An 11,738-nucleotide genomic window follows, 5' to 3' on the forward strand; every position below is an offset into this window, starting at 1 on the left:
GGGGAGGGGGCTCAGGGGGACCACGCTGCAGGGGAGCCAGAGGACCGGGGCCACCCTGCTCCCAGCCCCATCTGGCTGTAGGGGGCCACACAGGGGTCAGGGGGACCTGGGCCCCCCCCCCGAGGACACCCTCCATGCCAGGACAGGAGTGACCCCAAAACCCGAGCCCCCCTGGCTCCCATGCTCAGCCCCACCATGAGACAATTTCCCCGGGCTTGTCCCCACCTGCCCGCCTCCCCCCAAATGCAGTGGCCCTTCTCGGCGAGCGTCGTGGAACCCCCGAGCCCCCACGGCGGCGAGGACCCCCCCACCCACCCCAGCGAGGCACTCAGACCAGCTGTCCCCTTGCAGCCATGTTTGCCCTCCAACCCCCCAGCCCCACAACGCTACAGCTCCGGTTTGGGAGAGGTGACCACCGGCACGTAGACCCCATCCCCACCACGCCGCTCCGTCCCCTCCACCGTGTCCTCATCGATCTGCCCCGGGATGCGAAAATCGACAGGAGGTTGGTCCCGCTTGGGGCTGGGGGTGCGGGGCCGGGGCTCAGTGGTACAACCAGTGCCCTGGAGAAACTGGAGGAAGTTCTCCTCGATGGAGCCCTCCCGGCTGGGCAGCCGCAGGTCCTCCTCTGGCGGCTGCTTGAAGAAACAAGTGAGGAGCCGTCCCAGCTCGCCCCGGATCTGCCGGTTGAGGCACCCGTAGAAGAAGGGGTTGGAGGTAAAGCAGAAGTAACCGAGCCAAGTGACCACGGTCTCGGCCGCCGGCCCCACCAAGGGTTGGGCGCTCAGGGCGGTGTAGAGGTGGAAGGAGAAGTAGGGCAACCAGCAGAAGAGGAATTGGCCCCCCACGGCCAGCAAGATGGCGGCCGCTTTGCCCCCCCCAAACGTCCTCTGCGGTGTGGTACGAGGGGCTCCCGAGGTGGTGACCATGGTGGAACGGCTGCTGAGCGACTCGGAGCGACGTCGTGGCGTCTCCATCCAGGTGGGGAGGGGGCCGTGGTGCATGGCAGCCACCCGCGCCACCTTGAACATGCTGCAGTAGACCACCACGATGATGAGGAGGGGCAGGAGGAAGTAGAAGGCGGCAAAGAAGACCACAAAGAACTTGCAGTAGGGACCGCGGCTCCATTGCAAAGAGCAGCCACGGCCGGCGGGCACCAGCGGTCGGTCGGGTGACAACCAGCCCAGCACGGGGACAAGGGAGGTGGCCACAGCTTTGAGCCAGACACCAACGAGGACGCAGGCCACCAGCCCCACCGTCATCCTCACCTCGTAGCGCATGGGGTGCACCACGTAGTAGTAACGTTCCACGTTGATGGTGGAGATGGAGAGGATGCACATGCTGATGAAGCAGACGCTGAGGAACAGGTAAACGCGGCACATGGCCTCGCCGAAAACCGGGCTGTCGAAAACGGCCGAACCGGAGAGCATCTCCAGCGGCATCAGGGTGAGGGCGGCCAAGAAGTCCACCAGGCAGAGGTGGAAGACGAAGACGAACTTGCGCAACGCCGGCGTCTTCACGATGACGGTCATGACGGCGGCGTTGCCCACGATGGCTGTCAGGTCAATGAGCAGCATGAAGAAGAGCCCCACCGATTTAGAGGCCACGTCTTTGGGTTTGCCATCAGCTGTGCCGTTGGGGGGCATGGGACCTGGGGAGGGCTGGAGCCCCCGCGCTGCCCTAGAGCCGTTCCAGGCCCATGGGGCGGGCAGGGAGGGCTCCATCCTGTGCTGCCGCACCGGCGCTCACCGGCCCATCGCCCATCCTTGGGGCGGCCAACGCGGGGCAGCCGGGCATTGCCAGGGGCTCACATCTTCGCCCGCCCTATGCCTGCCGCCAGCCCCGGGTCACGGTCCGGGGACGGGTGCTGTCACGTCGGTGGCACTCAGAGCACCCAAGGGTGCCCCCCGGCCCCGCTCATCTCCCCGCTCCTCGCTGCCGGGCAGCGCCGGGCACCTGTGGGGAAGGTAGAGCCATCAGCTGGGGGGGCACAAACCTGGGGGGACCTGTGACAGTGCAGGGGGGGTCTCAGCTCAGCTGTGATCCCTCAGCCGCAGCCCCCATCACCCCTCGGTCCCTGTCCATGACACCCCTCCCCACCAAACCCGTTTCTCAACCGAAAGCCTCATGCCCTCCAAAAATGAGCAATTCCGGGGCTAAAGCCCCCAAACTCCAACGTTTCAGCCCAAAACACCCCAGCGGGATCCTTCACCCAGAGCCTGGGGACCATGAGGGGTCGCAGGGATGGGGGGGGGGGTATCACCAGCACCCCGAACGCCTGGATTCACCCCTTGCGCTTCGAGGGCCCTGTGTGACCCCCCTACCCTGAGCCCATCCCCAGGATGGGTGCTGCAGCCCCCCACACCCCAGTGTGTGCCACCTGCTACAAAGCAGAGCCCGGGGTGCGGGTGGGGGAGCTGGGGGCCACCCCGGAGCCCCTTACCTATGGGTGCTTCCCCAGCGGGGAGGGGGTCCCCATCCCCTGCACCCCGGGGAGCCCTCGGGGGGGGGAGGTTGCTGTTGGAAGGGGGGTGCAGGCAGCGGGTGCCCTCTCCCCTACCCGCCCCCCCCCCCACCTCCAGCACCCCGGGGCGATGCCGCCGGCTGATGTCCCCCCTCCCACCCCCGAGGTAAGGGTGTCCCCCGGTGTGTCCCCCCCCCCTCGGCCGCATCCTTCCCCCCCCCCCCCTCCACTCCCGGGCATCGCCCCGGCGGGGCGGCTCGGCCGCGGCACCTACCCTGGGGGGCTGCATGGGGCCGCGGGCCGGGCCGAGGGCGGGGGGAGACCCCGGGCCGAGGGCGGGGGGGGTGGGGGGGGGGCCCGGACCGGGCGGGGGGGGGCCGGACCGGTCGGGGATGCTCGGGGCCGGGCCGGGGCCGGAGCCGCTGCGGCGAGGGATGCTCCGCACCCGCCCGGCTGCTGGGTCCTAAGCGCCTCCCGTCAGCGCGGCGGTACCCCGGGCACGGCCCCCCCCCCCGCGGCCCCGCTGGACCCCGGGGATTGGGGAGGGGAGAATGTGGCCGGTTGGAGCCCGGCTTTTCCTCCCCCGGGATGGGGGATGGAGAGTGGGTGTCGTCGTCGTCGTCCCCCCCGGTTTCTGCCCCACGTGGTGCTTCGGGACTCAGTTTCCCCAGTCGCCCCCCAAAGGGGGTGGGAGGGAGCTGGGGGGGGGCCACTGAGGGGGGGAGCAGCCCCAAGGGGGCCATGGGGTGAGGAAGCAAACAAGGGGGCTTGGGGAGGGGGGGAGGGACGGCACAGGAGGCACACTGGGGTGGAGGGGCAGTGGGAAGGAGGGTACAGGAGGCAGATCCACAGTGGGGGGCACAGAGTGGGGATGGGGATGGGTGCAGGGGGATGCACGGGGCCAGGGGGGCTACTCAGAGTGGCCGCAGAGGCCCCTGGCTCTGCCCTCCCACAGCCCAGTGCCCCTTCCCTTGCTCCCAGTTCAGCGACGGAGCAACTGGGATGGGGGCAGTGACCCCCCTCTGTGCCTCAGTTTCCCCAGGGCACGGCCATTAGCTTACAAGGGGGATCCCCATCACTTCCAAGGACTGGCATCCCCCAAAAGCCTGCACAGGCTGCAAACTTCCTCCTGGCAGTGCCCTGGACCCCGGCCCATGGGTGCCCAAGGCGGGGATGTGTGGCCAAGTGGGCCCCAGCCCTGGGGCCGGTGTGTGGAGGGTGGCAAGCAGCCGGCGGGCAAGGCGGGCAACGGTGTCCCTGCCACAGGCCCCGCGCGTCACGTGCCCATTGCTAGGTTACAAGGACCCAAAAATAAATCCATCCAAACCAGATTAGAAACGTGGGACCTCGGATGAACCAGCCCTGTCGTACCCGGGCCCGGCGACGGCTGCCGGTGGCTCCCCGGTCACCGCAGGCACCGGTCATGCCGGCATGTGATGTCCCGGCGAGCAGGAGTGCCAGCGACTTGTGGGGGCACCCATTCTGCTCAGCATCCCCCCTCACCTGCCCTGGATCCATCCCCTGCCCCATGCAGCAGCGTAGGGATCGATCCTGCTCCCCAGCATGGGGGAAAGCACTGCCCCCCCCCCCCATACTGGTTAACATGGGTGTGCACCAAAATCCAGGAGGGCACCCTACCCTGGGTGCCCACCCCAACCTGGGTGCCCACCCCACCCCAAGCTCACACCCCACCAGCCCCTGCCTCCTCCCTCCCTTGTGGGGGTGCAGGCAGGTGTTCAGCCACGCTGACCCCTCCCAGCACCCCGATGTTTTGGGGGTCTCTCATGGTGAGGAGATGCTGAGCCGGCCACCTGCACCCCGCAAGCCAGGAAGGACCCAGCTGTGAGGAGCATCACTCCCCCACTCTGGGTGCCCAGAAAGGGGAGCGGGGGGTCTCCGCACCCCCCCACCCCTGGCACATGGGGTGCATTCTGAGAATGGGGGGATCCTGAGGGTTTTTCTCCTCCCAGGGGAAACTGAGGCAGAGAGCCACGGTTGCTCCTGCCCTGTCATGCCGGTGTCAGCGCCTGCTGCAGGCAGATTTATGGCTTTGCTGTTTCCTGCCACCGGCGCATCAATAATTCAGGGCCCGTGTGGCCACACTACAGTGGCACAGCCTCGCAGCCGCCTGCAGATTCCTCCTGTCCCCCTCTGTGCCGCCCTGCAGCTGGGGGGAGACCCCCCATTGCCCCGGGGGCACCCTGTGCACCCCCAGCCCCTCTGCCCCAGCTACACTGGGCACCCTCCCTGACACCTACCCCATGTGGGCCCCCCCCAAAAGGTGCCTTGGCATTAGGGGGCTTATAGTGCCCCCGCACTCTGATACCCCATCACCCCATGCTGGCCTACTGGCACCCTATGACACTGGCAGCCCAGAAGCTGGCACTGTGGCACCCTACCCTCCTAGCACCCTGGTACTGAGCACCCCAGAGCCCTGGGATACCCATACCCCTGCACCCCCACATCCTGGCACCCCGGCACCCTGGCATACCCCTACCCCAGCACCCTGCCACGCCAGCACCCTGGCATGGCTGACTGGCTCCTCCAGCTGTGCCTGCACAGCTGGAGAGCCCTGGCCAGGCACGTAGGGTAAGCATGTTTGCACATGTGTGTGCACACATGTGAGGGTGCATGTGTGCACATGTGTGTGTCTTGTGTGTGTGTGCGCGCATGGCTGGCTGGGGGGGCCACGCACACGTGCACAAGTACAGCGTGCACACACATGCAAACCTGGCAGGTTTGCACGCGCGTGTGATCAGGGGGTGCACACGTGTGTACCCGGTGCATGCGTGTGTGCACGTGTCTCTAGCATGTGTGTGTGCGCACTCAGGCATGTGCACGCCTGCCTGTCTGCATGTGCATGCTGGCACCCATGCGCTCCCATGTAGCACACACGCCGGCGGCTGGGCAGCCGGCACCAATCCTGCCTGGCACGCCGCTGGGGGCACGGTCTTGTGCCAGCTCCCCCCAGGACACCTGGGTCCCCCCCAGGTCCCCACCACGGGTGGCACAAGGACAAGGTCACCCAGAGTCCACTGGTGGGCCGGGGAGGTTGGGGTGTGGGTGCTACCAGCTGGGGCACCCCCACTGCGGGGGGGTCAGGGTCCTGGGTGGGGGCCAGGCTGGGCAGCGGGTGCTAGGCAGGGATTAGCACCCGGATTAAAGCAGAGAAATTGAGGACGATCAAAGGACAAAATTCCCTGTCAGACAGGGTTGGGGGGGACGATGGCAGTGGAAGGGGGGGCAGCATGGGGTGGCACCCAGCTAGGGGGGAGCATATGTTGGGGTGCAGGGAGCAGCCAGGGAGGATGGACAACAGGGCAAGGGACACCCTGGGGACACCCTGCTCTGTGTTGCAGGGGGGTCCCCTTTAATTACTGCCCCCCCCAATAAAAAGCTGCATCATCTCAGCGCGGTTTGTTCTGGCTCCTTTCCCTCTAATTTTGGACCCAAAAAACCAGCACAAATGTTTTGCATCTAAAAATACACCCGGGAGGCAGAGACACGGCCGTGTGCATGGCGGGGGGGCCACAGGGCACCCCTGCCTGGCTGGGGCAGCGGCACCCAGGGGTGCCCCTTGTCAGGGACCCCAGTGCAGGTTGTGTCCCCTCCATCCTAGGGATGGTGGGTAGCACTGGGATGGGGACAGTGCCGGGGAATTCAGGCTGGAACTGGGAGTCTGGACCAGTGTCATGGGATCTGGGCCAGTGCCAGAGGACGTGGGCCAGTGCCAGGGGGTCTGGGCTGACACCATGGGACATGGGCCAGTACCGCCAGCAGGTACCAGCAGAACAGGATGGGGCAGGTTCTGGGGCAGCACAGATGGATCTGGGATGAGGTTGGGTTTGGGATGAAGGTGGGATGGGGATGTAGGTGGGGCTGGGGCTGACATGGGATGAAGATGGCGATGAGGATGGTGTGGGTATGCGGATGGAGATGGGGATAGGATGGGGAGGGGGATGGGGATGGGGATGAGGATGGGGATGGGATGAGGATGAGGATGGGGACAGGTATAGGGGATGGGGATGAGGATGAGATGGGATGGGAGGGGTATGGCAGTGGGGATGAAGATGGGGACAGTGATGGGATGAGGATGAGGATGGGGCTGGGGCCAGGTATGGGGATGGGGATGAGGGTGAGGATGAGATAGGATGGAGAGGGGTATGGGGATGGAGAGGGGGATTGGGATGAGGATGAGGACAGGGACAGGGATGGGATGGGGATGATGGGGACGGAGACAGGGATGAAGATGGGGATGAGGATGGTATGGGGATGAGGATGGAGATGGGGACAGGGATGGGATGGGGATGGGGACAGGGATGAAGATGGGGATGAGGATGAAGATGGTCTGGGGATGAGGATGGAGATGCAGATAGGATGGGGAGGGGTGTGGGGATGGAGAAGGGGATGGGGATGAGGATGGGGATGGGGACAGGGATGGGGACGAGGGTGGGGACAGGTATAGGGGATGGGGGTGGGGACGGGGATGATGTGGGGTTCGGGGATGATGCCGGGACCGGGGGTGGGTTCTTCCCGGGGGGGGGGGGGCGCCACGGCCGGGGGGCGATGCGCGGCCCACGAGGGGTTAAGCGGGCGCTGCCGCCATTGGTCGCGGGCGATGCGGCGGCAGCCAATGGGGATCGGCCGTGCGCGGGGTGCGCCGCGCCGGGGCCGCCCCCAGACCCTGTCCCGGGGCCGCGGGTGCGCGCTGCAGCGGGCGCGGGGCCCGGCCCGGCCCGCTCGGCTCCTCTCGGCTCCGCTCGGCTCCGCTCGGTTCGGCCCGGCCTGCTCGTCTCGTCTCGGTTCGGCCCGGCCCCCTCGGCTCCGTCCGGCCCCGCTCGGCTCCGTTCGGCTCCGTCCGGCCCCGCTCGGCTCCGTTCGGCCCCGCTCGGCTCTGCCCGGCTCGGTTCGGCCCCGCTCGGCTCGGTTCGGCCCCGCTCGGCTCGGTTCGGCCTCGCTCGGCTCCGTTCGGCTCTGCCCGGCTCGGTTCGGTCCGGCTCGGCTCGTTTCGGCTCGGCTGGGCCGCGCTCGGGCTCCGCTGCCCGCCCTCCTCCGCACCGGCCCCGGTATCAGGCCCCGGTAACGCCTCGGGAAGCCGTGGGGGCGGGGGGGGGGGCGGTGAGCATCCTCCGGCGGGCTCCGTCCGCGGCAGGGCCGGGACCGGGGGGGGAGAACCGGCGGGGGGGGGGGGGGGGGCGGTTCGAAGGCCGCCTCCGCAGCGCGGGGGGAGCGGGGCTGCGGCGGGCGGGAGCCCCGGGGCGAGCTGCGACCCGGGTGGGCAGCGACCCACGGGCAGGCTGCGACAGCCGGTGACAAAGCCACCCCAGGCTAGGACACCGGGTGACCGAAGCCAGCTCTTGCGGTGACACCAGCGGTGAGCAACGAGCCCGGCGCGCGCCGTGACAACGGGTGGGCGAAGCCACCCCACGCCGTGACACCAGGGGACCAAAGTCCCTCCGTGGTGCTGGCTGTGACACCGGGTGACCAAAGCCACCCCGTGCCGTGACACCGGGTGAGCAGCCAGCCCAGTGCACGCTGTGACACCGGGTGACCAAAGCCACCCACAGCACATGCCGTGACACCGGGTGACCAAGCCACCCTGTGCTGTGGCACCGGGTGACCAAGTCACTCTGCACCATGACACCAGGCGAGCAGCTAGCCTGGCACATGCTGTGACACCGGGTGACCGAAGCCACCCTATAGCACATGCTGTGACACGGGGTGACAAAGCCACCCCATTCTGCAACACCGGGTGACCAAGCCACTCTGCACCGTGACACCAGGTGAGCAGCTAGCCCGGTGCATGCCGTGACACCGGGTGACGAAAGGCACCCCGTGCAAGCCAATCCTGTGCCCCCAGCCTGCCATGCCGGGGGTGGCGGGCATGCCGGTGCCCCGTCCTCAGCACCCATGTGACGGCGTGGGGCAGAGTGTGGCCATGGCGGGCTTCGGGGGGCCGGGGGCCCCGCTGCCACTAATGCCACTGCTGCTGGCGCTGGCACTGCTGTCACCGTGGGGGTCCGCGGGAGGGAGCTGCCCCCCGCGCTGCGTCTGCGCCTCCAACATCCTGAGCTGCTCGCAGGCGGTGCTGAGCTCGGTGCCGGCCCCTCTGCCCCGCTTCACCGCCGTCCTCGACCTCAGCCACAACAATGTCAGCCGGCTGCGTGCCGACTGGGCGCCGGTGCGGCTGGCCCACCTCCATGCCTTGCTGCTCAGCCACAACGGGCTCTCCTTCGTCTCCACCGAAGCCTTCGCCCACGTACCCCACCTGCGGCACCTGGACCTCTCCTCTAACCGTCTCCGGGCGCTGGAGGAGAACCTCTTCAGCGACCTGGCCGAGCTGGAGGTCCTCCTCCTCTACAACAACGAGATCTCTGCTGTGGATCGCACCGCCTTCGATAACCTCAGCCGCCTCCGTAAGCTTTACCTGGGGCAAAACCGCATCGCCCGCTTCCCACTGGAGCTGCTGCGCGACGGCAGCCGCCTGCCCCAGCTGGCCCTGCTCGACCTCTCGGCCAACCGCCTCCGCAGCTTGCCCGTCGGCGAGCTGCAGGCACTGCCCGCCTGGCTGCGTGACCGCCTCTACCTACATGGCAACCCACTGGCCTGCGACTGCCCACTTTTCCAGCTGGTTGCCCGCGGTCGTCGCCGCCGGTTGAGCGCCGTGATGGATTTCCAGGAGGAGTTGCGGTGCTTGCTGCCCAACACCCAGGCGCACGTCGGTATCCTCGCCCTGGCCGGCCGGCAGCCGCTCAACTGCAGCGAGGCACGGGAAGCGGTGCTGGAAGCCCACCTGGGTGACACCGTCACCCTCAGCTGCGACACCCGGTTACGGGGGGTACGTAACCGGCACTGGGTGACGCCGGGAGGTGAACGGGTGTTGGAGGAAGGGGGTAACGGCAGTGCCGCTCTCCTGGCGAACGGCAGCCTGCAGCTGCGGGCGCTGCGCCCCGAGGACGCCGGCACCTACTCCTGTTGGGTGGCGGGTCCCCTCCTCAACGAGACCCTTTACGTGGAGCTGCTGGTGCACAACTTCACCCTGCACGGTCCTCACGACACCCTCAACACTGCCTACACCACGCTGGTGGGCTGCATCCTCAGCGTGGTGCTGGTGCTCATCTACCTGTACCTCACCCCTTGCCGCTGCTGCTGCTGCCGCGGTGCCGACAAGCCGCCGGCTCCCCGTGATGACAGCATCAACTCCTCCGTCCTCAGCACCACCCCCAACCACGCTGCTGCCGGTGTCCCCGGGGAGCCTTGCCGGTCCCGCTCGGCCTCCGCCACCGGCCCGGGGCAGAACGGCAGGTTCAAGGTGGGGGGCACCCCCCAGCCGCCCCCCCGGCATGGCCCCAAGGCACAGAGGAAGGTGTCGGATCCAGACTCGGTCAGCTCCGTCTTCTCTGACACCCCCATCGTGGTGTAGGGGGACACACACATTATGGGGACAGTCCCCAGGGACACCCCATGTCCCCGCCACTGTTGAGACTTGTCCCCAATGGATGCGCTGCGGGCAGAAGGGGCAGCCTGGACCCCCACTGCCGTGTCCCCAGCTTGGGGGGACACACACACCATCACCCCCCTGGACTGAGCATCGCTGCTGTCCACCCACACCAGCCTCCGCCAAGGTCACCGCCACCATGCCAGCACCGTGGGACCACGAGGGACAAGGGGGCTTGTGCGGGGACAGCGTGGCCATAGAGCTGGGGGGCACTGGCCCCACTGCCCGCTGGGCACCGCAGGACCACGGGTGACAGTGCTGGTGACAGCACCCAGGCTGGCTCAGCGGGTGCCCCCCCCCCCAGGGACGGCAGCACTGGGAGCACCCACAGGCTGCGGCACTGGGCGGGGGGGGCTCCCGCTTTGGCAGGGCAGCCGCCCCCTCCCCACGGTGCTGGCCCCCCACCTGGAGCCCTCCCTGGCATGTGTATCCCAAAGCATGAGTCCCACTGGGGGAGCATGTGCCACCCCGGCCAGCTTTTGGCAGGGGGGAACACGTGGGGCATGTCACCCCACAGGGTGCAACCCCTCCCCAACACCCTCCTGGCCCCCCCATGCAACCCACAACTGCAAGCAGAGTCCTCCCCCAGGGAGTGGGACCCCAGGGGCTCCGGCACCCTAAATGGGGGTATCCCTCGTGCCCCCCCCGGCCCTGTGCCCCCACAGCCCAGCCTGTGTCCCCCATGTCCCCCCTCCCCAGGCCGCGTCCCCCCCGCGCTGGCAGCTGCCCGCTGATTTCTTGGCCAAAATAAACGTCTTTTCCCATCGTGCCTGCGCAGCCCTTGCCCGGTTTTGGGGTGCTCCAAGGGTCATCCCCGAAACGCGGTCCCCTCGCTGGGTGCGGGGGGGTCGAGGACAGGGACAATGCCACCAAACCGGCCCTGTGGAACCCCCCCCGGGATGGGGGGGGCGGGGGAGGGCAGGCTGAGCTGGGGCCCCTGCTGCCACCCGGCCCCCTTCTGCAGTGGAGGGGGGCGGTGCACGGGAGGGCTGGGGTAGCAAGGGGTTTGGGGGAGGGGGGGGGCTCACCCCAGCACCCTGGTCACCCCCCTGTGTGCCCACCCCAAGGCCCAGCCGATGCTGACCCCATCCCGATCAGGCTGTGCTGGGAGGGGGCTTCTGTGCAGCCACCCCGTGCTCGCCCCCCACCCCATTGATCCCCTGCCAGCACCCCTCAGAGCCCCTCTGGTCCCCAGCACCCCACTGACCCCCCCCCAGCACCCCACTGAGCCCCTCTGGTCCCCACACCAGCAGCCCACCAACCGTTATGGTGCGTGTGTGTGTGTGTGTCCCCCCCCAGTCCCCTGTACCTCTCCCACCCCGCTGCCCCCCCCAAGGACCCCCAGCACCCCTCCCTCCCTACTGCCCCCCCATCCATCTCCCCTCGGGGCGGGGTCATACCGGCGGGGGTGGGGCCTTACCTGCTGGGGCGTGGCCATGCGGACGGTGGGCGGGGCTTGCCGGTCCGCAGAGGACACTGATGGCGGGGGAGGGGGACGACGCCCCCCCGTCCCTGCGGGGCTCCTGGGGACACCCCCTCCCCGTCCCCGCGGGGGGAGCCAGGGCCACCGGGATGACATCCCTGTCCCTGGGGGGACACCCCATCCCTGCCCCCTCCCCCGCGACCTGGGGACACCCCAGCCCCTGCTCTGCCCTCGCAGGGCTTTTGGGGACACCCCACGGTCCCCAAACACTACGGGGACCCCCAGGACACAGCCAGGCCCCCTCCCCACCTTCTGCACTACTTGGCTTTTTTTTTTTTTCTTTCTTTTTTTTT

The 11,738-nt window shown here is 68.2% G+C and overlaps 2 protein-coding genes across 2 annotated transcripts; one reads left to right on the top strand and one right to left on the bottom strand.

Moving 5' to 3' along the window:
* Positions 1-386: 386 nt before the first annotated feature.
* On the bottom strand, positions 387-1,724 carry GPR61 (G protein-coupled receptor 61). The gene has a single exon (XM_075055508.1). It carries the CDS (start codon positions 1,722-1,724, stop codon positions 387-389), a length of 1,338 nt encoding a protein of 445 aa, XP_074911609.1.
* A 5,948-nt stretch (positions 1,725-7,672) lies between these two features.
* AMIGO1 (adhesion molecule with Ig like domain 1) lies at positions 7,673-10,725 on the top strand. The gene has a single exon (XM_075056173.1). It carries the CDS (start codon positions 8,331-8,333, stop codon positions 9,885-9,887), a length of 1,557 nt encoding a protein of 518 aa, XP_074912274.1. The 5' UTR covers positions 7,673-8,330; the 3' UTR covers positions 9,888-10,725.
* The last annotated feature ends 1,013 nt before the right edge of the window (positions 10,726-11,738 follow it).

This window comes from Buteo buteo, chromosome 23 (genome assembly GCF_964188355.1).
Source record: "Buteo buteo chromosome 23, bButBut1.hap1.1, whole genome shotgun sequence".
In the NCBI taxonomy this organism is placed as follows: Eukaryota; Metazoa; Chordata; class Aves; order Accipitriformes; family Accipitridae; genus Buteo; species Buteo buteo.